Source organism: Leishmania donovani, chromosome 36, assembly GCF_000227135.1.
Source record: "Leishmania donovani BPK282A1 complete genome, chromosome 36".
Classification (NCBI taxonomy): Eukaryota; Euglenozoa; class Kinetoplastea; order Trypanosomatida; family Trypanosomatidae; genus Leishmania; species Leishmania donovani.
The window spans coordinates 2,397,775-2,420,335 of record NC_018263.1 but is presented as its reverse complement, the minus strand read 5'-3'; the positions used below and the strand labels follow the sequence as shown (position 1 = coordinate 2,420,335).

The window sequence follows — 22,561 nt, the reverse complement described above, 5'->3', positions numbered from 1 at the left end:
CGCGATTCACTGCTACTGATGTCAGCAACGAGGTCCTATATGGCGTTGCGCCGGAGCGACCTGCGAAAGTGCACACGCTTGTGCCATCCACACGATTAGGCAGAGCGTCGGCGTGACTCGAACGGATCTCACCCGACTCTCGCACTTCCCTACTGGTGTGGGGAGTCTGAGCGCCACCCCAAAGGGGGATGCACCAGGTGTGTCGACCGGCACAATGGGGGAGCGGCGGTGAGGCGACCCGAGAAGCGGATGGGTGCATAGAACTTGAGGCCGGGGCCATGCTCCGATAACGAAGTCGGCGCATTGCTGCAATGCTTGTCTAGCGCTGCTTCGCATCAGACAGATGGGGCCTGTGGCAGAGTCGGGGCTCGAGTGGGGTGACCTCGTGCTCCATGGCAGGGAACGGACGTACTGTAAGGAAATACCTCGTCGCGCCACTTTCTTCTGTTGTCACCGTCCTTCTTTTTTTTTTGCGCCCGTCGTTCCCTCTTTCCCTCTGTGTCTTTTGCTTCCGCGTGGCGATGGCGCAGCGATGCGAGAACAGGATCTCGGCGAGTGTCGAAGGCGACAGAGTCGCAGAGAGCGATAGTGTTAGTGTGTGTGTGTGTCTGCGATCCAAGGGCACACGCTTCGCTTTCGTGCTTCGAACGTGTCTCTCTCTTTGTTTGTGTATGCGTGCGTGGAGTATAGTCCGCCGCCCCTTCTTTTTTTTCTTTAAACTGTTCCTATGGCTGCGCGTGTCGGCTGCAATCACAGCTTCGCCTTTTTTATCTCGCGTTCTCCTTCACCTCGTCGCCAGCGCAGCACTCCCCTCCCCTCCGCTTGTGCATTACTTCCCCCCTCCACACACACACACACAAGCGCTGAAGCGCATATCCGACTTTACCTTTTTTAACACACAAACGCGGTTGTACAGTAGCTGAATTGCTTGCTCATCCGCAACCCTCCCCGGTGTGTCTGTGTCTCGCGCATCTGCATGCAGATCTTGCGCTGCAGCCCACAGAAATATGCACCGCGGCAGCAGCGAACGGAATCGAGCGAGGAACAATATCCCCCCTCCGGCGCGCTCAAAAAAAAAGTAAAGCATCCAGCAGCCACACTGAACTATGGATGGACGCGCACTCGAAAAGAAAAGGGAGCTCGCGGACGACGCGTCTCTACTGGGCTCTTTGATGTGACTGCTGTTGAGTTACTGGCCGTTGCACGTCGGCCTTTTTTTTCTGTGTGTGCTTGTTCAAGTTTCACACGCCCCGCGCGTTAGCCGGTGCCCCTTCGCGGACTTCACTTTGAAAGGCGAACTCCACATGCTTGTCGGATGCAGGCGATCGAGCATTGGCTTCCTTCCTCTCATCTTCCCCATCTTCGCTCCTCGCCAGCGTCCGCATTCACTCTTTCGCTGTCGTTCATCGCCCCAGAACTCACCGTTATCAGACACGTCTGTCTGTGACGTCCCTCTTTGCCTCCCACCATTCACTGAGACAGACACGGCACACGTCTCTTTTTCTTTTTGCAAAATTCCTGTCGCCCTTACATGTAGTTCACCTTTTGCCCCCCCCCGCCCATTCTCAATACGAGAGAAGCCCTCGCCGCGGCACTCGAGGCCACGCGTCGGCTCTCTCGTCCTTCTCTTTCTTTTTGCCTCCTCTGCAGAGAGATGCACCGCCCCGCGTGACAGCTCTCCGCGCTTTAGTATTATTATTTTCTGTTGCAAGTCACTGGGAGAAAGGGAGGAAGGGATAGGCGGCAGGGTGCACAGGCGAGAGAGCGCAGCCCTCGCACCTTATCAGCCGCTGTTTTAGTTATCTGGGGCTTGCTTCACGCTTCCCTTCCCAATTGAGTGATACACGCCATCTGTCACCAAGTCCATGTCATCAGAGCACCACTTGCGCCCCGCCGACACGGGCGAGGAGGGCATCTATGCTCGCTCTCCTCTCACGGCAAGGGAGGAGGCAACGCAGCTTTTGCCTGGCAGTCGCTTCCTGAGCACGATGGAGTTCAAGCGCATCTACCTCGGCGGTGGCACTGTCGGTGATGCGTCGACGGCTGCGACCGCACGTCCCTCAAGCTCGTCCCCGCCTGGCACCTTCGCGAAGCGTGTGCATCTGTCTTCCCTTTTGACAAATTCGGCCCCATGGGGGACCCATGCCGGCCCATCTCCCCATGCCATTCGTGCTCCGTGCAAACCCGCCACCGACACTGCTGCACGTTTCCATAGCAAAGGCGATACCCGAGGGACAGCGCGTCAGCTACGGTATTTGTACGGTGGTGCGTGTGGCCGTATACATGTACCGGCAGCGTCTGAAACGCACACGCCCTCACCTCGACGAACAACGGCACCAAGACCCTCCGCGGATGAGTACAGTCCATATGCCGCGAAAACGCTAACGAGCGAAGCACCACAGGTCGTTGCGCCAGCTACACTGTACTCAGCACACAAGCCGCTGCCGCACCAGCTGCGCTCGCGTGTGCACTCGGCCCGCCGTGCCACGTCGCCGTCAATGAAGACGAAGCTCGGCGCGGAGCCCCTGCCTCGTAGCCAGCTGCGTACAGAGGATGCATGGCTCGCACTGACGCGTGAGCTGATGAATAAGAAAATGGAGGTGCAGAACCTTCAGCAGCAGCTGCAGCGCACGCACGTCCTGCTACGCTCTCTGCACGGCATCACAGACAGCATAGTCGACGAGGGCGATGAAGCTGCTGACGCGGACGCTATCGCTGCTGTTGACACGTCAGCAGCTGTGGCCACAAGCGGCAAGTTGACAGGTGGAAGCGGGCCGGAGATGGGCCCCTCTTCAGAGCTGCCCCGTCCGAGAGAGTACTGGCAGCGACGCGCGTACTTTTTGATGAAGCAGAACGAGGAGCTGCAGGCGGAGTCTGATCGGCTGCGCCGCGACTCGCGCGGTCGCAAAGTGCGCGATTTGCTGCAAGAGCTCAAGTCAGTGCGTGGAGAGCTTAGTCGGTATCGGAGACAGGCCGGCGTTGCAGCTGCGTCGTCGCCTTCTGCCAAGGAACTGGCATCGGAGCCTGGTGGCCCCGAAGCTGACTTAGGCATCCCCCCGCACGACGACGGAAAGCTGGCAAGCAGTCCTCTGGCACCGCGACTAACGCATCGGGGTAGCGAGACGTCGTCGTTTCTCGAACCCGCCGTCGATGATGCGTTTCTCCGCCAGAAGGACGACACCATCTGCGGACTGCAAGAGCGTCTTCGCCTGCTGACACAGCAGTACGAGCAGACTGATGCGAGGCTCATAGAGACAACGCGACAACTGGAGGATATGACGCACCGCCACTGCGCCATGCAGGTGGAGTGGAAGGCGCTGATGGAGCTCCCGCAGGAACTCGCTCGCACGCAGCAGCAGTTAGCCGTCGCCCGGGCCCGCCTCCTCGACTGTGATCGAGAAATGGCGGCGTTCCACCAGGTGTTCGACACGCAGTCGTCGCCCGCCACGCTGCGCGCCATAATTGACGAGCGTGATCACCTCGTCGAGCTTCTGCAGCAGAGTCGCGAAAACGAGGCAGCCTTGCGCGAGGAGGCGCAGGCAGCACAGCAACAGGCGGTGCGAGCCATGGAGAAAAAGTATCAGGAGCAGTGCGCGGAGCAACGTGCCATGGCACGCGATCGCGAGGCGCAGCAGGAGGAGACAATACAGAAACTGCGGAAGCAAGTCGCCGCCCTTGAGCACGTGCTGGAGGTGCAGAGAGGTGCATACGAGGGACAGCTGGCAGAGTACGCGGAGGAGCGTGAGGCGGAGCTGACAAAGCGGCTTCTCGAGTCGCTACGGCGGCCCGAGAATGGAATGGAAAGTATTGCCCTATCCGCGCCTCGTTCACTTGGTACAGCTGCGTCGGTGCGGCCCACGTTGCCAGACGGGCAGCCACCCACGACTGATGTCTCCCGTCTTTCGGCATGCGAGGCGTCACTGATGTCGACGCCGGCACGTGCGTCGTCGTCGCTACGCTGTCCAAGCGCCGAACACGCACAGGCGGACCCGATGCTTCGGACAGCCAGTTTCCTCGAGAGTGTAACGTCGCCCTGCAGCGCGGGAGGGGCCGCGAATGCCACAGTCGCGCAAGGCGACGACGCCTTTCCCGCCGACAGAGTCGCAGGCAAGTCGACACTGTCTTTCATGCCGGATACAACAGACAGCAACTCCAGCTATGACTCGCTAACCGGCGACAGCCAAGACGACGTGACGTCGCTTTCCTCCGCGTCGGCGCGTCAATCGCGTCGCATCATCGGTGGCTCGACCTCTTCCACGACGCGTACACGTGGCGGTGAGCGTGTGCGCTACGTCACAGTACGCAAAGAGTTGGCAGACGACTGCGCTGCTGCTGCGACAGACGAAGCGAGGGTTACAGCGGCCTTCTCGAGCTCCACGGATGACTACAGCGACGGCGAAGGTAGTTATGGAGATGACGAAACAGTAGAGAAGGCCAGCGGACCAGACTCAGGCTCCTCCGTCGTCTGCTCGGCAGACTCTTCCACCCAGCTCACTTCCGGAGCCGAGGGCGTGGCCAAGCAGCAGCAGATTGCCACGAACACGGCTAATACCGCCCCCGCCAAGGTCCACAGCTACGTCATCGATCTCCCTGCACCGCCGATTGCCGTGGTTTCACCAGTATCCATCCTTATCAACCGCACCACCATGACCGGCCCCCTGTTCTCCTCCAGTGTGCGGGCTGTCGTGCACTCGCCTGACATCAGCTCGCAACGGACAGCGTCGGCCGCAGACCTCACCCACACTCAGCAGACGCTGCCAGATATCAGCGAAGCCACGAGCAGCGGCTCATTCTCGGCCTCTTCTTCAACCTCTTCCGCGTTGAACTCGCCGCACTCCGGCGATGATGATGGCCCAAGCCCCCGTGCAGATTCCAACCGAAGTGAGCCACACGGTGGCCCGCTGCAGCCGATGGAAAAGGGCAGCGTAGCGAAGTTCAATAGCAGCAGCATCGCTGGGTCAGCAGCGCTGGCGGAGGCGGCCACGCGGCGGATGCCGCCTCTACCCGATCCCAATGTTGCGGCGCCGCTCCCAATGTTCCTTGCGGGGCGGCAGCCGCCTGAGTTGGAGGAAGCGGTCGCGACGGCTTCGTTCAAGGCGGCGCCGCGCGCAAATGAACGGCGATCTTCCCTTTCACTCGTCTCCTCTCCCGGCGCCAACGCGCTGACGACCGTGCACCCACGGGGCGGTGTGCCGATCCCGTCTCCTGTCGCTGTTACTCCAGCTGTTGCCTCGAATTTGTACCCGCAGCGACGCAGCAGCTCGTTTATGGTGACGGGCGTCTACAACGACGATGACTTCGGCGGAGTTGGTGCAGGGATGAGTCGAGGCGGGGTGAGCTCCCGCATGCTCAGCAACGATCACAGCACAACCGTCGATCTCACCAACCAGTACTCTGGTAACGCCTCTTTTGATTTTGTGGGGGCCCTTGCGGAGCGTCACCGCCTGGAGGACATGCAGAATGCGTTTTTATCTTTTCGGCTGTCGTCGACCGCGAATGCAACCATTGGCGGCGACGTCGGCGGTGAGATGTCTGCCTTCCCGATGGAGGGGTCTGGGAACATCAACAGTGGCCGGTTTGCTGTGATGGGGACAGGGGCGGTGGGGCTGCGCAAGACCCCATCCCCTTTCGGCTCCGATGCCTTGGAAGTGAGCGAGCCCGTTCTCTCCACAAGCCATCATAAAGGCGACGAAAAGGCCACGGGATCAACGGCAGCTATCGCAAATGCCTCGCGGCAAGGTGAGGATAGGGCGTCAGGCGACGGCGGGAGTGCCGGCTCTATGGAGGTGCCCTACCCGGACGATGACGAAGACATGACCTCCATCTCTGCCTACCGCGTCACTGCCGGGACGCGTGAGCGAGAAGAGGCGCCCCTTGCAGATGCGCTTTCGTACACTGGTCCCACCGGCGGCAGCGCTCTTAGCAAGGTACCAAGCGAGGATGCTTCAGCGGCGAAGAACCCAGTGCCGGAGACGACGATGCAAAGCATTCTTGCTGTAGATGCTGCGCGCGACGCCTCCGCTTCTCCCATGGCGATTGCCTCGTCACTTGGGAGCTGTGGCAACCTCGTTCCAAGCGCGAAGACGCCCCCGCCGGAGGAGCAAGCAATATTGTCTTTTGGCTTTGAGGACATGGGCAGAGCGACGTTGCAGGCCGAGGACGTCGAATCCGCCGCGCCACCTGCTGCCGCCGCGATCACGGAAGCGGCTGCCGTGCCATCTTTTGTGCCGCTTCCGCCGAGAGTGGCGGTGCCTGCGCCGCCTTCCACCTAGGCACCTCAGCCGTAGCGCTGCCAATACGGGCGTGGCTCGGGACGACATGCAGCGCCTAAAGTCTTTCTTTTGAATAGGACGTGACAAGAGTTTTTCCAAGGGCGCCTTCCTAGCGTGTCCAGGCGTGCGCGGGCGAGCACCTTTCGCTCAAACACCGTGCGCATGCGCACATCGTTCTCTTCTTCATTTGTGGATACGAACACCCACGGTCACGCAGACCTCCCCTCCTTCTCTTACGGTGCATGGGACGCTAGAAGAGACCCTGGAGCTGGACCTACACATGTTAAACGCATAGTGGCGAACGAATAGAGACGCAACGAAAAAGTGACGACGCGCGGACCCTTTTGCGGGTGCTTATCGAGGAGCGTACCACCACCACGAGCCACGGTAGAGCGTCTCGTTGCAGTCGTCATGGCTGCAGCTGAAGAGGTGCCCCTCCTACCTTGCCTCATCATACTCATGCGTTTTCTTTCTCCTTCCGTCACCTTGGATGCGGTTCAGCTCGGCGCGTGTCGTGCCCGTGCCACCCGCTGTGCGCCTGAGCCTTTTGCTCGGCCTCTCTCTCGTTTCCCGAACCCACGAGGCCCCTACATGTGGAGCCGCGGCACGTCACCTCCGGCGCTCCCCCTCCGACGGCCTTCACGACTGCGCTTACGCAGGTGAAGGTGTGTAAAGGCAATTCGGCGCATGGGAGGGGTCGTGTGTGTGTGTGTGTGTATGTGTTCTCGGGGTTGACTCTCTCGCATGCTGCGCCTCACCGTCTCATCGTATGGACCGCTCGAATACTTCTCCTTTTTTTTCTTTTTGCTTCAACGTTTTATTTTTGCGTGCACGGTATGCCCGGTGCAGTATCAGTGGTGGTTGGGTGAACTGCCTCGGCCTCTACCGCAGCTGCAGCAAGCAGCACCCCACAATCTCTGATTGAACGCGAATGCATCGTGCGACGCTAAAGGGGCAGGCACGGACACGCACACACACACACAAACACACGCAAACAAACACACACGCATACAGCCAGGCAGACGGGCGCTTCACCGTTCCACTTTCTACCAAGGAAAGCCCTCTGCTCTTTGCTCGACGCCCCTTTCACCAGCTCCCACGAGGAATAAAAGCACGACCACCTTCGGACCGTGGAGTCACTGGCACTTGGCTCACGGAGCACAGTTTTGTGTGACAGCAACACAAGGGCAACAGCAACAAAAAAGTCAAAGAGAGCACAACCTGTGGACGATACGGTGGGTGGTGAAAGAAGGTAACACGAAGAGCGTCACAGCATGACGTCATATTCGGAAAAACACAATGCGCTCACCTCATCGACGCAGCTCGTTTCCGCAAGGGGCAGCCAACTTCGCAACGCCACAGTCCGCCGCAGTAGCGACGCTGCTGCTAGCATCTGCGCTCACTTAATGGTCCACCACGGACTTAGTCGCGTCCGCATCGCCCATGCACTGGGACTTCCTTCGCTTGTCGTCGAGGAGTCCATACGAAATGGCGTGTCCTCTGCCACGCTGCGAGCCCAGCTGCGCAACTGGCTATACGAGGTCTCGGCCTTGTCCCCAGCACAGAAGCTGCGTGTGCCGGAGGCACTTTTCACGCAGCTGCAAGAAGATTGCGCCGCTGATGAGATTCAGCGACAGCAGAATGTGCGCGACGGCGTCGTGTCACCGTATGGCGATGACTGCTCCCTCTTCGCCGCCCTCGACCCCGTCTCCCAGCAGCACTTCACTCAGCTACAGCACACAGTGGGGCAGAGCTTTATTTCGATCCTGAACGACCCAGGCGAGCCGACCACAAATGTAGACTGGGCCACCTGGCTAGGGGGCAAGCTCTACGCGGCCTTCGACTTTAATGGCCGTGTGGGCGACCTGGAGGACATGCTTCGTTCCTACTCGGCTGCGCAGACAGGGCCCGAGTCCTCTGCCGCCCTGCTCGCCGAGTACCCGCCCAATGAGGACTTCAGCGGCTACGTGAAGCTTATCTCAAAGGCCTACCAGGCCAATCAACGTGAGGGGATCGCGAACGATGCGAAGGAGTGGCGGGAGGACTGCGCGGCAGACGCCGGTGGTGACTACACACAACGCGACGGCGCAGCGACCGTGGATGGCGGGCCGTGGCCGACGGGGATACCAACGGAGTTTTTTTCCATCTCCTACGACCCGGCATCTGAAATACGCATGCTGTCAGAGGCCGTGGGTGAGTCGTGGCCTGCTGCTATACCAAATTCACCCACTACGGCAGTGGCCACACAGGGCAGCTCAACGGGAACACCGACACAGGTGGTGGATGGTGGCACGTTTGCGGCTGACTACGAATATCTGGAGAGCCGCAATAAGGAGCTGCGCGCGTGGGAGTCGGCTGTGGAGAAGTGTCTGCTGCAGCACGTCAAGCACCGCTCCGAGGACTTCTTCGCCACTTCCTGCCAGTTCGGCTCCCTCAGCAGCGATGCTCGAACCGTCTTGGCTGACGTGCGAGTCGCTCGCGAGGGCGGCATGCGCGCTGGTGAGCACTGCATTGCCGAGTACCTCCGCATTGGCAATCTGTACCGGCGACGGCAGAACTTTCTGCGACTGAACACCACCGCCACCTCGGCGCAGCACTTGCTGCGCCGATTAGGGGACGTCGAGAACTGGGCTGCGCTGCCCGAGCGTGATTTTGGCGAGGTGATGGCCATTTCATCCGCGCTGCTTGACCTGGAGACTGCGGTGCGCGGCACCAAGGATGTGGAACAGGGCATCCCGTGGAAGTCCTTGTCGCACCTGAAGTGCCTCCAGGAGGTCCCGGGGCGTGTGCGGAAAGCACGCAAAGCCCTCGAAAAGGTCGTGCTCGAAGAGTACTGCGGCGTGCTGCTGAGCAACCTCGACGAAAGCGAGTCAAACGAGCGAATGGCGACCGTGTGCGAGAGCGTCACGCGCCTCGGTGTGCTGAACGCGGCAAACCACCTCTACCATGTAAGGCTTGTTGAGCTGCTTCAGATCATGGCACAAGAGGCGCTTGTGGGTCTCTTCATGAACGCTGGCACGCTGGATAATGCCAAGGCGAATGAGCTACTCACCATTGCCAGCAACACGGTTGCTCTCGCCCTGCCAGACGCACGCCAGCAGCTCTGCGGGTTTGCGAAACACCTCCGCTTTCAGGGCTATCTGCAGGTGCTGCAGCAGTTTGTGGACATGCTCGTGGACTTTGTGACACACGCGTCGCAGAACTGGGGCTTTTTCCTCACGGGAGGGCTGCGGGCGGCGCTCGCCATGTACGAGAACCGCCACATCCTGATGGAGACGGCGACGCGGGACCTGTTTGCGCGCGTTTGTGGCGAGGCGGAGTCGCTAATCGCATCGTTGCTGGAGGTATACGCCAACGGTCTGCAGTTGTCGTCCGTAGTCGAGCTGGTGCAGCTCGTGCGCGTTAGTGTGCAGTTTCCGATGCGCGTTACAGGCGACGTGGCTGGTCGACTGGTGTCACTTCTTCGCGAGGGCGGTAACGGGTATGGGACCCCGACCAGCTCGCCCGTGTCGTCGACTGTGAGCGGCCCCAACGCGCAGTCCCTCGAAGCTGCCGAGGAACCGGTCGGCTTTGGGGTGTACCGTCCGACAAAAGTGATTGGCACGACTGTTCAGCGACTCGTCAAGCGCTTTTTCCGCCACCAGCACAGCATCAACAAGGAGAACATGATTATGGTGACGGAAGGGGAAACGTGGGCCGCCAAGGAGGCGGTCGACGAGTCGATACAGCAGCAGGTGGAGGACATGTGTACCATGGAGGTGACAGCGCTGAAGGCGTTTCGGCTGCGCTCGCTGACGGCACTCTTCGCCTCGGGCGACAGAGACGGTGCCTTTAATCGATGGCACCATTCAGCGAGCTCGGCTCGTGGCGCCGCGGATAGCTGCGGCGCGGATGATCTCCTCAGCACCGGAGCCGCGAAACTCTACGTGCGAGTGCGGTGCAGTACCGGTGCCGCCGTCCTAGGCAACGGGAAGACGGCTAGCGACCCGACGGAAGCGGCGCCGGGCCCCGACACTGACGAGCTGGAAGGCCGCCTCGTGCCCATCTCCTTCCTCGTTTTGATGGATCTGTTGCACAAATACCACGAATACATTGCCCTCTTCCCCTTTCTTGCCTTCGATGTCGCGTCGCGCATGAGTGAGCTGCTCGACGAGTACGAGGGCCAGGCGGCCGCCTTGGTGCTTGGCGCGCGGGCAGTGGAGAAGGGCACGCTCCCCACCATCACGACGCAGCACCTATGCATTGCCTCGCAGTGTGTCGCGTTTCTCATCGATTTCATTCCTGCTCTGCAGGTGCACTTGACGGCAGCGATGGAAGATGGTCTCCTTGCCTACTCGCTGCGTGATTGCGTGCCGCGCGATGCGCTGGCGGTGGCGAACGCGCTAGGCCTTATGGGAAGTGCTTCAGCAGCACAGATGACGTCAGACTCGTCCTCTGCAAACGCCGCTCCTGAAAAGGCGAAGCTGTTCGTCAAGAATGACTGGAACCGTGTGGTGCGCAACTGCGTGGCCCACCGCAACGAATTCTACTCGAAGATGGGGTCCCTCGTGCACCGCAAGGTGAACAGCCTCGATCACGTCTCGATGCAGAAGAGACACTGGCCGGCAAGCCGTAACGAGTGGGTCATGGCAATGCTCCGCGAGGTAGCGCGGCTAATGCGTGCGCTGCGGCCGTTGCTGCCGCCTGGAGACATGGATGGCGTGATGGTTCCATTGCTGGGGTCACTGAGTGTCATGCTGCGCGAGTCGACCCTGCAGATCCCGGCCACCGCGGAGGACGACCGCGCTGCCGCCGCGTCGGACGTGATGCTCTTCACGGCAAACGTGGAGAAGTTCGGCTACGATGTCCTCAGGTGCGCCGAGGCGACATCGGTGTCTGCGGTGATGCAGGGCGGTCAGTCCTTCGTGCCGGTGTCGTCGGAGGAGGCAGTGCTGCGGTGGTTTTTGCCGCCCTCTCAGTCCAGCTCTCCTCGGCTTCCCGCCGCAACCAAGTGAAGAGGTTTTCACTGCGCGGGCAGCGGCAGCGATGCATCAACGACAGAGGAGGGAGGGGCGAGGGAAAGACGGGTGATGGCGCAAGCTGTCTTGCGTGCTACCTGAGCCACGGTCTCTCCGGACTCCCCTCTGTCGCTCTCTGTCTGGCTTGCGCGCCTCGTTGTGTCGCACTATACCTTCCGCTTCAGCTTGCGAGACTGAGGAGCGAGGAAGAAAGCAGCAACAGCACCACAGCACAGCCCCAGCGGACTGGGGCGCACCACTTCCTCGACCCTTTTGCCCTGGCGGCGGGTACGAAAGCAACGGAAGCGAGCGAAGCTGAAACCCTCATGCTTTTCATCGGCTAGGATCGCGACAACAACAACGGCACAACGAGAGAACGATTGAGGAGAGTATGGATGTCCTCTTGATTCTAGTAACTGCCCATGCGTGTGTGTGTGTGTGCGTGAATGTGGGCATGTGCCGAACGCACCGAGCTCTCGCTCGCTTGAGCCTCCTTCATTTGGCGCTCGCGCTGTCTCTCTTCTATGTCGCTGCCTGCACTCTTCGTGGTTTGTTTCTCGTGGCTCATGCTTTGACCAAACCCTCGCTCTGCGCTGTTGTTTCTCTTGCTTGCGCCGACCGCGCTTGGCGATGTAACGACCCTTTTTGTTTCCCCAAGAACACAACGACGCCTTGCGCATCATCCACGTACTTGTCAATGCGCCGACTTGCACAGGAGACGCGGTCGCGGCGGCCTTTCCGCCTCATCTTAGCGCTCACGAGCGCCCTTCGAACACAGGCTTCGCGAAGCCAGACATCTGACAACGCGGCGCCTTTCCACAGCCACCTCGATGAGGACGAAATAGCATCCCTCTTTCCAGGCAACCCTGGCGCGCATGAGGCAAGTCGGAAGCCACGTCAGCGTCGACGCCGCGGCAACGGTGAAGCAGACACGTTGCTGAAAGACGTATACGCGCTTGGCAAGATCGTCGCCGACGAGCAGAAGCGGAGTCGCGTATCCATCCCAGCTTCGCGGTTGGGGGGTAGATCCGGCCCAAACACCCGGGCGCCGAGGAGAGCCGCGTCGGGAGACGTTGCATCGTCTCTACCCTCCGCGGAGGGCTCGCTAAATGCCAAACCGCTAGTCGCACCGCCGCCGCTCTCGACACCAGCGATGGCCGTGAACGCCGGCACACGGAATCGACGAGCTTCATTCCCTCCGGCGGCGTCGCCACCTCGCGAAGCAGCGTTGCCACCTCTTCAGTCCTGGACATCGTCCTTCATTCTCACGCCGGAACACCTGCAGGCCACCTCCGACGCCCACGGCGCGTCCGACATCGCCTTTACTTTGGAGGAGTTGGAAAACACGCTCTTTTCTCCCGTCGTCGAGAGGACCGAGTGCGACGCGCAGCTGAAGAAGAGAGAGGCACCTACAGGGTTGTTTGACCCACCGCCACCGCCGGTGGCTCCTACAATGCCGTGTAGTGAAGCGCCATCTGCACGACTCGAGCTCGTCCCAGCAGCACCAACGATCGACACCGTCGACGCAGCAGCGCCACCTGTGGCGCAGACTGCTGCATCGCCGAGGTCGACTCTCGACGGCCCAACCCCAGCCTCGCCTACTGCCAGCACAGCGCCTTTTCTGCCTTCGGCGGCAGGCTTTGCCACGACTTTCCCCCTCACCTCCTCTCCACCCACATTCTCTGATCGCCGTTGCTCACCAGCGAAGGTGTTCACCCGTGCGTCGCTCGCGACTCCCGTTCTCCGGTGCCGTCTACGCGGATCAACGGTATATGTGAGCATGACACGACCCTTCCCGACTCCCCGTGAGTTGCTGGAGGCCCTTCACGAGGCGGTCACGTTTATCGAGTCGCTACCGGCTCTGCCGCAGGGCCCTCGGCTGGTGCGCCTGGGAGTGGATTCGCCAAGCGCAGCGTCGGCCTCTCGCGCCTTCCTGGAACCGGCGGGGTGGACCGAAGTTACGTCTAGCGTGGAGGAGCGTGTGGCAGCGCAGCTTCTCAAAGAGCGGCTGCTGCAGCGTATGACGGAGGGTCCCGTGCGCGGGCTGCGGTACATTGCGGAGCTGCGCGCAGCTGAAGTGGAGGCGCCGCTGGTCGTCCGTGACACGGCGGCGGAGCTGCTGCTGGCCTGCACCACGTACGAGATTTGTCCTTGCGCGCGGCCCGGTGTGGCGCTGAACGGTAGCAAAGACGGTGCCGTGCGGCTTTCGTTTAGCGGAATCGGCGTCGGTTTGTTTCCGGCGCCGTCGACCGTTCTGCGACTCATGCAAGCGGTCGCGGCGATGTGCGACGGAGAGGCAGAGCGCACGCTTCTCCTAGAGGCGCTAGCCCGCGCAGGCGGACGCCCTGCCGGCACGGTTGCTGCTCCGCAGGCGCGAGATCTTGTTGTGGAAGTGATGCAGCACCTGCACGACCTGCCTGTTGTGGTTTCCGCGGAACTGCTGAGGGGTTGCGTGGGTTCACATGGAAGTACGAGGGAGGAAGCCATGGGGGCAGCAGCGGGGGGTCGAGCACACATAGTTCACTGGTTTAATGCAGCGAAGGCAACAGCGAGGCAATGGTGGGAGTTGGTGCAGGAACGTGGACACGGAATGTGGTCGACACCCAACAAACGCCTTGGCGCCTGCTCCGCGAGCGTGTCCTCCTGCCTCACCGCTAGCGAGGTGTGGAGGCGTTTGTGCGACGCGATTCTCTCGCCCGCAGCCGATGACGTCTCCATACATCAGGCTCTCTCCGACGCGATGCATTCTGCGCCTGTGCGGCGGTGCAGGCAGAACTACCTGGCTGTCGCGTCACCTGCGTTTGCACACACAGCCACCTCTGATTCCCCCTTGCGAGCCGTTGTCGTTGACGTCACTGCCTCCTCACTCCAGCACACGTCCGTGGCGGACCTCGCTTGTGAGATTTGCGAGCAGCCGGCGGACGTGGTCCTCGCGCTATCCAATGATGTGCGACTGCAGCAGAAGCTGCATTTTCTCGCGTCACTGCACTTGACAGAGAGTGGCAGTCACCACTGCGTCACCGTATTACTTCCCGGCGACCCGGCCGAGGTGGCCGAGTGCGTGTCTCTGACGCGGTCGTGTGCCCGCTTAGCACCGCAGCAGCCATGCTACGAGGCGCATCCGTCCGAGCTGCACCCATGTCACCCGCGCTGGCTGCATCAGCTTATCGAGGTGAGCAACGCTCGTTCCTCTGCAGCCGTCCCAGGCAGCTCATCAACGCCCCATGATGCAGAACCTGCATCACTCGCTGAGCTTTACGTCGCGCACGCGTGGCGCCGCCCGTGTGTGACGACGCGTACAAGCAGTGTAGGGCTGGAGATGTCCGCTGCCGTGGCCTTTTCGTGGCAGCGGCTCCTCGCGACCGCCACAGGGGCAGCCCCGAAGAAGGTGCTTGTGGAGGAATTTCAGCGCACGCATCTGGCACCGCTCGTGCTGCTGCGCCCGCCCGCCAAGAACGACGGTGGTGACCACGCGGCGCAGGCGTGGTGGACCGAATATGGCGAGATATCGATAACACAAAAGGAGGCAGCAGCGTCGACCACCGTGCTGACGCTCATGAAAAGCATGAGTGCCGCTTGGCCGGTCCCCTCCTCGGCGTCTGGTCTCACGGCGCCTACCAATCGTAGCAGCAGCTGCGTTTTCGAGTGCGGCGTTGCGTTTCTCTTTGTGCTCGACGTGGCATGCCAAAGTTTGCTTCGTCGTGACATTGAATCACCGGATCAGCTCAACGTTCTCTCCATCGCGGCTCTCGGACTGGACAGCTCTGCTGGTGGTCTCGTGGAGGTGGCGGACCGCGTTGCTGGCGACGGTGTAGAGACACTTGTCTCTGCCATGGAAGAGACGGCGGCGGTACACGGCGTCCGCTTTGCCTCGCTCGCGCTGCTCCGCTGGATGGTGGATAATCGGCTTCTGCTTTATCAGCTGACCCCACACACGATTCACCGTTACACCACCTACTTGCAACACCGCGGCGTGTAGGGCGCGGGTGTGGCCTGGGCCCTGTCAGTTTGCAGTGATCGCAGTGCGCATTTTCGTGTGTGCGCGTGTGCGTGTGTTGCCGCTCTGACACCACGTTTGCCGTCAGAGCGCCACCTGCCACAGCTGCCGCGGGAGGGGGGAGGAAAGGATGTGTGATGCTCTTGTGCGCTTTCCGATCTTTGCGCCGCTGCCTGCGTGGTTGTTTGTCGTGTTCCTGTTAAGAACGGCTCCCAGGCGCAGTGGGGTGCTTCACATTGGCACTCGAGCACTTCGAATCGACTTTGGCAACTGCGACAGGGGGGGGGGCGGCATGCGGTGACGGAGCAGGAGTAGAGAGGAGCGACGAGGGGGAAGAGGAGGATGGGAACGTGCCATGCGGGAACGACGCGGCGACCAGAAGCGCAAAGCGCGCGCATGCGTGCAGATGTTCCGATTGTGCGGCGGTCTCATCCAGGACACACAGCCGATGCCTGTCCGCCCTCCCCATACCCCTCCGCTTGCATTCCTCGGCCTCTGCTCGGGAAGGCGTCCACGAAGGCGCCTTTGCTATGGCACCTTCTCCGCCGCGCCTATTCGTGATTTCTTCGTGGTGGTGTCGTTTGATGCTTACAACACTGAACTGCTCGACTATTCGTTCCCTCCCCCCTATCGCCGTTACCCACAGAATCCTTAGCTGCTTGCCGGCCGAGATCATCAGTGGACGTGGTGTGGGGACGACGTGTTGCTACACCGCAACAAAAAGAAGCGCCCCTCTTACTCGACCCCCCCCCCCACACACACACACGGACACACATATAGATATTCGAAGAAAACCTGGAGAACACCATGGTGCTGAACAAGTGGGCCGCGGTGACAAAAAGCGCCCCGCCGGCGGCAGGTTTGCGGCCACTGGCGCGCACGGTCTCGCCAAACCCGAAGCTGCGCCCGGCAGACTACAAAGTTCCCTACGTACTTCGCACCTTTATCAAGGACCGACACTCGAGTGAGATGCAGCACATCGAGAACCGAGGCATGTATCGCGAAGAGCTCGCGATCGAGCGGTCACGCTTTCCGCGCATGCAGAAGACACTGACGATTCAGACGGATGGTTCGCTGAACGAGCGCGAGTTCGAGTTTGCGGTGCCGCCGGTAGTTATGCTCTTTCAGGATCGCCTCTCTGCCCATCGGCAGCGCCAGGTTGCTCTGGCCAAAATTGGCAAGCTGAAGCGTGCCAAAAGCTGGGAGATGGCGGTTCGAGGCAAGGAGTCCCTGAACCCTGTGTGCAACGCGCTCGTGTTTCCGTATTGTGTCCCCAAGAAGATGCTGGTGCGGCCGCGCACCGTAGACCCACTAAGCGCCAAGAGTATGGCCGATAACCGCAAAAGTCGTGACGACTCGTCGTGAATCGGTGACCGCAGGCACGGGCATACGTGTTGGGCTTGCCTATCCATGGTGTATGCATCGCGTTGTCCCAGCCTGAAGGCGTGTGTTTCAGCAAGAGGATGAAGGGGAAAAAGACAGAAAAAAGCGCACAGTTGGGCAGACTGGACCACGTGAAGGAGTCCGACCATTAGTGGCAACGGTGGGTTGCTGCTGTTGCTGCTTCAGCTGCTTCTGCCTATGCGCCGCTTCCTCGTCCTTGTGGAGTGCCGCTGCTTGCGCCTTGACGGGTTCGCCGGGCTCTCCGCCCAGCGCACGCGTACATACAGTGCCACCTTTCCCACCACTAAACAGCGACGGACATACGCACGTTCTTCCTCGTTGCCGCTCCTTGACTCGTTCGCTTCATATTTTTCTTTGCTTTGGTGCTTGCATGCCGTCGATCCGCATCCATGGAACGTCACCCCAACAACTGCACGGTGCGTATCTCACGCTTCTCTAGCATCTTAGCGCTGCTCCAGCTACCTTCGCCCTTCCTCTCTCTCCCACTTCCCCTCCCCACTTCATACCACTCACCTCTGCATGTGAACTTTCCAGTCTCTTCGCCAACAGGAGGTTCGCTAACCGACCGCTTAGGAATCTCTCTGTATCTCGTGTTGCACTCCTTCTCATTCCGCCGTGACGTTTTCTTCGGTCTTCTCGGCAGTGATTTGCCTCGACCTTTTCTCTGCGGTCTCTCTCTCTCCCTCAGCGCTGTTTCTTTGCTTCCGTTCTTTTTGTTGGATGGCACCTTGAGGTGCCCACCAGCGACGGCTCTGTGCTCTCCGTGTCTGCTCCGAGTCGCATCTATTCTATTCCTTGTTTCCTTCCTTTTTTGTTTTTCTTGGAGGCGTGCGCCCTTTGCACTGTCGAAGCCTGCATGTGCGTGGTTCATGCACTGACTTTCACCCAAACCGTGTGCGTGATGTCCACCGACCCCAACTCGTTCGAGGCGATCAGGCCGAAACTGACGGCACAGACGCTGCAGGATATCGAGGGACTCGACCCTCAAAAGTACGGCTTCGGTCGCGAGGAGTGCTGTGGCCCGATCCCGGCCAAGATTATCGGCAGCATGAGTCTGCGGGAGCACATCTTTCTGAACACCCGTATGCCTGCAAGGGAGTGGGACAAACGCACCGAGAATGTACCGGGCTTTAAGGAGCTGAGCCATCACATCAAGCATAAGTTACCGGATGCGAGCTTTACCGTGTCGCACCGTGATCAGGACACGGAAGACTCGATTCTACACTGTAAAGTGGACGACAAAAAGGCGGTCATCATCACACAATACAGCGGCGTCTCGGTGCCGTATGAGCTGCCGTGGGAGGTAAAGGGCACACTGGCCGTCGACCGCTCGGGCGAGTACTTCATTTTCGTCTGCTCTCACTTCACACGCGATGCGCGCTGCGGCTACTGCGGCTCCGTCTTAATCGACCTCTTCCGTCATGCTCTCCTCGAGAAAATGGGCGCCGGTGGCGCAGAGCGGGTGACGGTGTACTCGTGCTCGCACATGGGTGGCCATATCTACGCGGGCAATGTGATCATTTACAGCCGCCACGGTGGCATTTGCTACGGTCTCTTCAAGCCGGAGGATGTGCTGCCCGTAGTGGACGCCATAGCGGAGGATAAGGGCGCCATACCCGAGTCACTCAAGAACCGCATTCGTGGGCAAATGGGGTCTGACGCATCGTAAGCAACGATCGGCGTGGGGAGGCAAGGGGGACAAAGAGGGATAGGACAGGGTGGAAGGCATGCATACCCGTGTGAAAGGGACGCAACACTGGTGAAACGGCCGGTGCGACACCGTGCTTTTCGTGTTGGTTTCCCTCAGTGCCGAACGCACCTCTACAAGATATGCCCCTGCGTGTGCGTTGTGTGCGTGTAGCCAGATGGTGAGACTTGCTGTGCGCATGGGGCACGGCCCCTTAAACCTCGGCAGCTCGTTGGACCCTGTATTCCACCATCACAGCTGATGCAGTTTCCACTGCCCCGATTCCTCCTCGTCCTATTTCTCAGCCGTGCTCCTCTTGCATGCCCACCTGCCATGCTTCCATGCTAGCGTTACCCCTCGCGGTCGTCCTTGCAGGTGGCATTGGACGTTATGCGCCACCATCTGCTCTGGCACTGTGTGTGTGTGCGTGGGTGGTGGTGGTGGGTGTCGGTGGGCCCTGTCTCTTCTCCGTTCTCCTGTTCGCCCGTTCTCTGCTTTCCACCCCGTGTCGCTCTGTCTTACATTTTTCATCGGTACATGTGTTCGTGCGTGCGCGCGCGTGCTTGTGCGTCTGTGCGTCAGAGGTGTTCGGTGTATACCTCACTCATTTTCATTCCCTGCACATGACGCCATCCGAAACGCTTATCGTCTCAGACCCTCATGTTCATTTCTGTCTCCGTAGTCCCCTTCTCTCACTCCGTCTACACTCTTACAAAGGAACGCTGCTCCGGTGTGGCCGTTTATCCCTCTGTGCGTGTGTGTGTTTGCCGTCTGCGCCCTCCCTCCATCCGCCTGTGAAGTATCTCTCTCCATGCGTGCGTGTTTTCTCTCCCTTTCTCCTGACCAGTGCCACCCCCTCCCCTCCCCAGCTACCCCACCCCACCCGCCACGGCCAGCAGCACCACTGATCCCTGATCCTCCTCCACAGTCGCTGCACACCCTCCCTCACCTCTGACGTCGGCGCCACCGGAGAGGATGCGGCCCATCAAAAGAGCGGCACGCATTTTTTGCTTTATGTTTTTGCGAGCGCATCTGCTGCACCGTAGAAGTAGTCGGTGTGCCTGATCCGTGGAAGGGGTAAGGAGAAGAGTGTCTATATTCGGCACACGCCCGAATCCAAGCCCGCACAGGCGAGTGGAAAGGTGCGCGCGAGAGAGGCCGCCGTTGCGGCTGCTTGCGACTCGCTGGGCTTCTGCTTATTTGTGCGTGTGTATGTCTGTGAGCGATGGTGATGGAGCCCGATGTCGCCTTTTCATGCCCCCCTCCTCTTGTCTCCAACGAGCACACGGTCCAACGTGAAGAAAGAAACAAGTGGTAACGGCCGCCGTACTTTAAAGAGGCAGTTGGAGGGGCTGATGTGCCTTAGTGTCTAAAGCGGTCTGCACAGCTGATTCTCTCTCGGTGTTGTGGTTCACAGCTCGGCTGTGGTGCACTGCTCAATACACCGGATATAACGCTGAGGTGCAAGCACATCCTCGTCGTGCATGAGAGGCGTGTCCGCACAAAATACCACCACGTGTAAAGAGGACAGGGGAGAAAAAAACGAAGGCACGCACGCATTCGCAGAGAAGCAGCAGGAAGCAAACAGACGTGGGGGGGGGGGCACTGCGACACTCCTTTTGTGCGTCCTGGAATGCGGCAATGGTGGGTCTAAACACGCAGAATAGCCGCGTGCGTGACCGTAACCATAGAAGTTGAGCGCGGATGTGGAGGGGATGCAGGGCGCCGTGGCGTGATGCGCTTCTTTCTCTCTACCGCTCAGGAACAGCGAGGAGAAATTCGCCACCTTCCCCTTAAGTCGCACAGACGGTGTTTTCCTTCCCCGCAACTTGCCGCCGCTGCCGCCCTCCCCTTGCCCTCATCTTCTGCTCTCTTCTCCCCCTTTTTTCACATCACGCACACACATTACACACCATATCCTTTTTTTTTTTTCTCAGGAGAGAGGGGAGGTGACTGCCGTGGCACCCGCCTCTTTCTTTACCGGTGCAGCCTTCCTGCTTTCTCCCTTGCCGTTTCGCGTCGGATCAGGGCAGCGACACTTCTCTTGTGGTCTAATCTGCATTTCTCTGCTTGGTGCTCTGTTGTGTTCCGCGCCTCTTCCTCAGTTCTTACAGGCATCACGGAGAGTTCGCGGTTGCGCGTGCACGTCGCACGGTGCTCTTTTCTTTAGCGCCGTTGAACACAGGCTGCCGGCTCACCTTTTGCTCGGCGCGGGCATCCGCCGACGTGATACCAGTGCTTCCTTTGTTTCCTTTGGTGTTTGCTGCCCGTTTTCTTTTTTTTGCTGCTCTAGATTCACCGGCAATGGCGCAGCCGTGCAATAGCCTGTCCGAGTTCCCCTACGCGGAGGCGGCCAAATCGCTAGCGAAGCGCGCCTCACTCACTAGCCAAGGTGTGCCTCCGCCGTGGACTAAGTCAATAACGGATTCGACAACAGTCTGCACAGAGGACAAAGTGTTTGTCATCGGCGGGATCGATACACGCACGCAGCGCATCGTGCCGTACGCACGCGTATGGGATGCCGTGGCGCACGTCTGGGCGCGATTGCCCGACGCCCCGGTCAGGGTTGCCCATGCAAGCGCCGCTGCGGTGCCTGCCGAGGGGTCCATCATCTTGTTTGGCGGGTGGGACGGCACGAAGTGCAACGCAGAGCTGTGGCATCTCCACCCTCGGCGCCACGACGGCGCCACGACAGGTGCGGATAGGGTGTCCCCGCCAAGCCTCGGAGTGAGCGGAGGAGGATATCCCTCCCCCACTCCTACAACTGCACGGGGACGGGCGTCAAAAAGCGATGATGAGGCTGCGCTTCATTGGGATCGACTGGAGACCGACACGCGTGTCTCTGCGCGACCGGTGGGGCGATACGGACACGCGCTTGCTTTTGGAGTTTCCGCTCCTGCGGAACGGTCGCAGACTAACTCACCATCATCGCCGGCTGCGGAGTCGCTTCAGCCATCTAATAAGGCGATGGGGCCTGCCGCTGCGGCGACCATGTTTTCTGGTGCGCCAACGCCGACAACTCTGGAGCCGGTTTTGTATCTCTTTGGTGGCAATAACACCACTTCGCGGCTGAATGACGTGTGGCGGCTCTGGCTCACGCCGTCCATCCAGCAACGCGTCGCGCACTGGGAGCGGCTGAAGGTGACCCCTGGCGTCTGCCCGTGTCCGCGTGAAGATGCCGTCCTAGCATTCGACATGACTGGGCAGTGCCTTTGGCTGTATGGCGGCAGCAGCGCTACTGGCGTCCTCGACGATTTGTGGTGCCTTTCCTTGGTCGGCGACTCATCAGTAAGCGGGCTGACATGGACGCCTGTCTATCCACTGGGCGGACACCGACTCGCACCAGCCCAGTGGAACCTTTCTAAAAAGTGTATGCCGGCCGCCGCGGTGGTGGAGGGCGGAAGTCTTTACGTGCTATTTAACGAGGCACCAAAGTCGTCGAAGTGCCTCCACGCAAACGGCCGAGAGCCGCTCTACCGTTTCTGTTTGACAACGCATCACTGGCTCTCTTGCTCCCTGTCCGAGGAGGAAGTGGCCTCGAGTCGGCCCTCCTCCTCCCTGCGAACATCGCTTCCTGTTGCGCAACAGGCAAGCTCATTCCGCGCTGTCGCATCGTGCGCGTGCAATCGCTTTCTCTTCTGGCTGATGGACTCCACGGGTGACGAACCCTCCGACACGCAGAGCAAGCCGGCAGTGGTCCAGGTTCAGCTCAACCTCCTCGACACAAAGCCAACGAAGCGGCGTGCGGAGCGCAGTCGATAGTTGCGCAGGGGAGAGCTGCTGCCGACACAGGTGTTGGCAGGTCTCTCACCTACCCATGTCGTCGTTCGTTTGTTTTTGCTTTGGGTGCGCGGTTTCGTTACGGCCACTACTCCTTGCTACTCCATATCGTTCAGTACGCGTTTGGTTGGTTGGCGTATCCCTGCCTCCCATCCTCCCCCCCCCCGAAACAGCATCTTTTGGCACGAGCTCACCCCTTCGTTTTTTTTTCACTCCTTGTCCTCGCGTAGCGGTCCGCCGCCTTCTCCCCTTTTTTTGTTCGCTGTAGTCCACATGCTTCTGCTTTCTTTTTCTCTGTTGCTGCTGAATGGAACACACATACTCACCGTCGATGTAAGGTGACGCTATCGCACGTTCTCCCCCCCTTCCCTTACCCCTCACCCCCCCCCCCGAGTCTCTCTGTCTCTCGTGTTTTTTTTTGTTT

The 22,561-nt window shown here is 60.1% G+C and overlaps 6 protein-coding genes across 6 annotated transcripts; all 6 read left to right on the top strand.

The window, feature by feature from the left end:
• Positions 1 to 1,988: 1,988 nt before the first annotated feature.
• Positions 1,989 to 6,272, top strand: LDBPK_366480 (flagellum transition zone component, putative; the record flags this gene model as incomplete). The annotated part of the gene is made up of 1 exon (XM_003865712.1): positions 1,989 to 6,272. The coding sequence occupies one exon, from the start codon at positions 1,989 to 1,991 to the stop codon at positions 6,270 to 6,272; it is 4,284 nt and encodes a 1,427-aa protein (XP_003865760.1).
• Positions 6,273 to 7,678: 1,406 nt separating this feature from the next.
• LDBPK_366470 (hypothetical protein, conserved) lies at positions 7,679 to 11,266 on the top strand (the record flags this gene model as incomplete). Its single annotated transcript, XM_003865711.1, has 1 exon — positions 7,679 to 11,266. One exon carries the CDS (start codon positions 7,679 to 7,681, stop codon positions 11,264 to 11,266), a length of 3,588 nt encoding a protein of 1,195 aa, XP_003865759.1.
• A 457-nt stretch (positions 11,267 to 11,723) lies between these two features.
• LDBPK_366460 (hypothetical protein, conserved) lies at positions 11,724 to 15,248 on the top strand (the record flags this gene model as incomplete). Its single annotated transcript, XM_003865710.1, has 1 exon — positions 11,724 to 15,248. The coding sequence occupies one exon, from the start codon at positions 11,724 to 11,726 to the stop codon at positions 15,246 to 15,248; it is 3,525 nt and encodes a 1,174-aa protein (XP_003865758.1).
• An 825-nt stretch (positions 15,249 to 16,073) lies between these two features.
• Positions 16,074 to 16,631, top strand: LDBPK_366450 (hypothetical protein, conserved; the record flags this gene model as incomplete). The annotated part of the gene is made up of 1 exon (XM_003865709.1): positions 16,074 to 16,631. One exon carries the CDS (start codon positions 16,074 to 16,076, stop codon positions 16,629 to 16,631), a length of 558 nt encoding a protein of 185 aa, XP_003865757.1.
• Positions 16,632 to 17,526: 895 nt separating this feature from the next.
• Positions 17,527 to 18,339, top strand: LDBPK_366440 (hypothetical protein, conserved; the record flags this gene model as incomplete). The annotated part of the gene is made up of 1 exon (XM_003865708.1): positions 17,527 to 18,339. One exon carries the CDS (start codon positions 17,527 to 17,529, stop codon positions 18,337 to 18,339), a length of 813 nt encoding a protein of 270 aa, XP_003865756.1.
• A 2,322-nt stretch (positions 18,340 to 20,661) lies between these two features.
• LDBPK_366430 (hypothetical protein, conserved) lies at positions 20,662 to 22,119 on the top strand (the record flags this gene model as incomplete). Its single annotated transcript, XM_003865707.1, has 1 exon — positions 20,662 to 22,119. The coding sequence occupies one exon, from the start codon at positions 20,662 to 20,664 to the stop codon at positions 22,117 to 22,119; it is 1,458 nt and encodes a 485-aa protein (XP_003865755.1).
• Between the last annotated feature and the right edge of the window lie 442 nt (positions 22,120 to 22,561).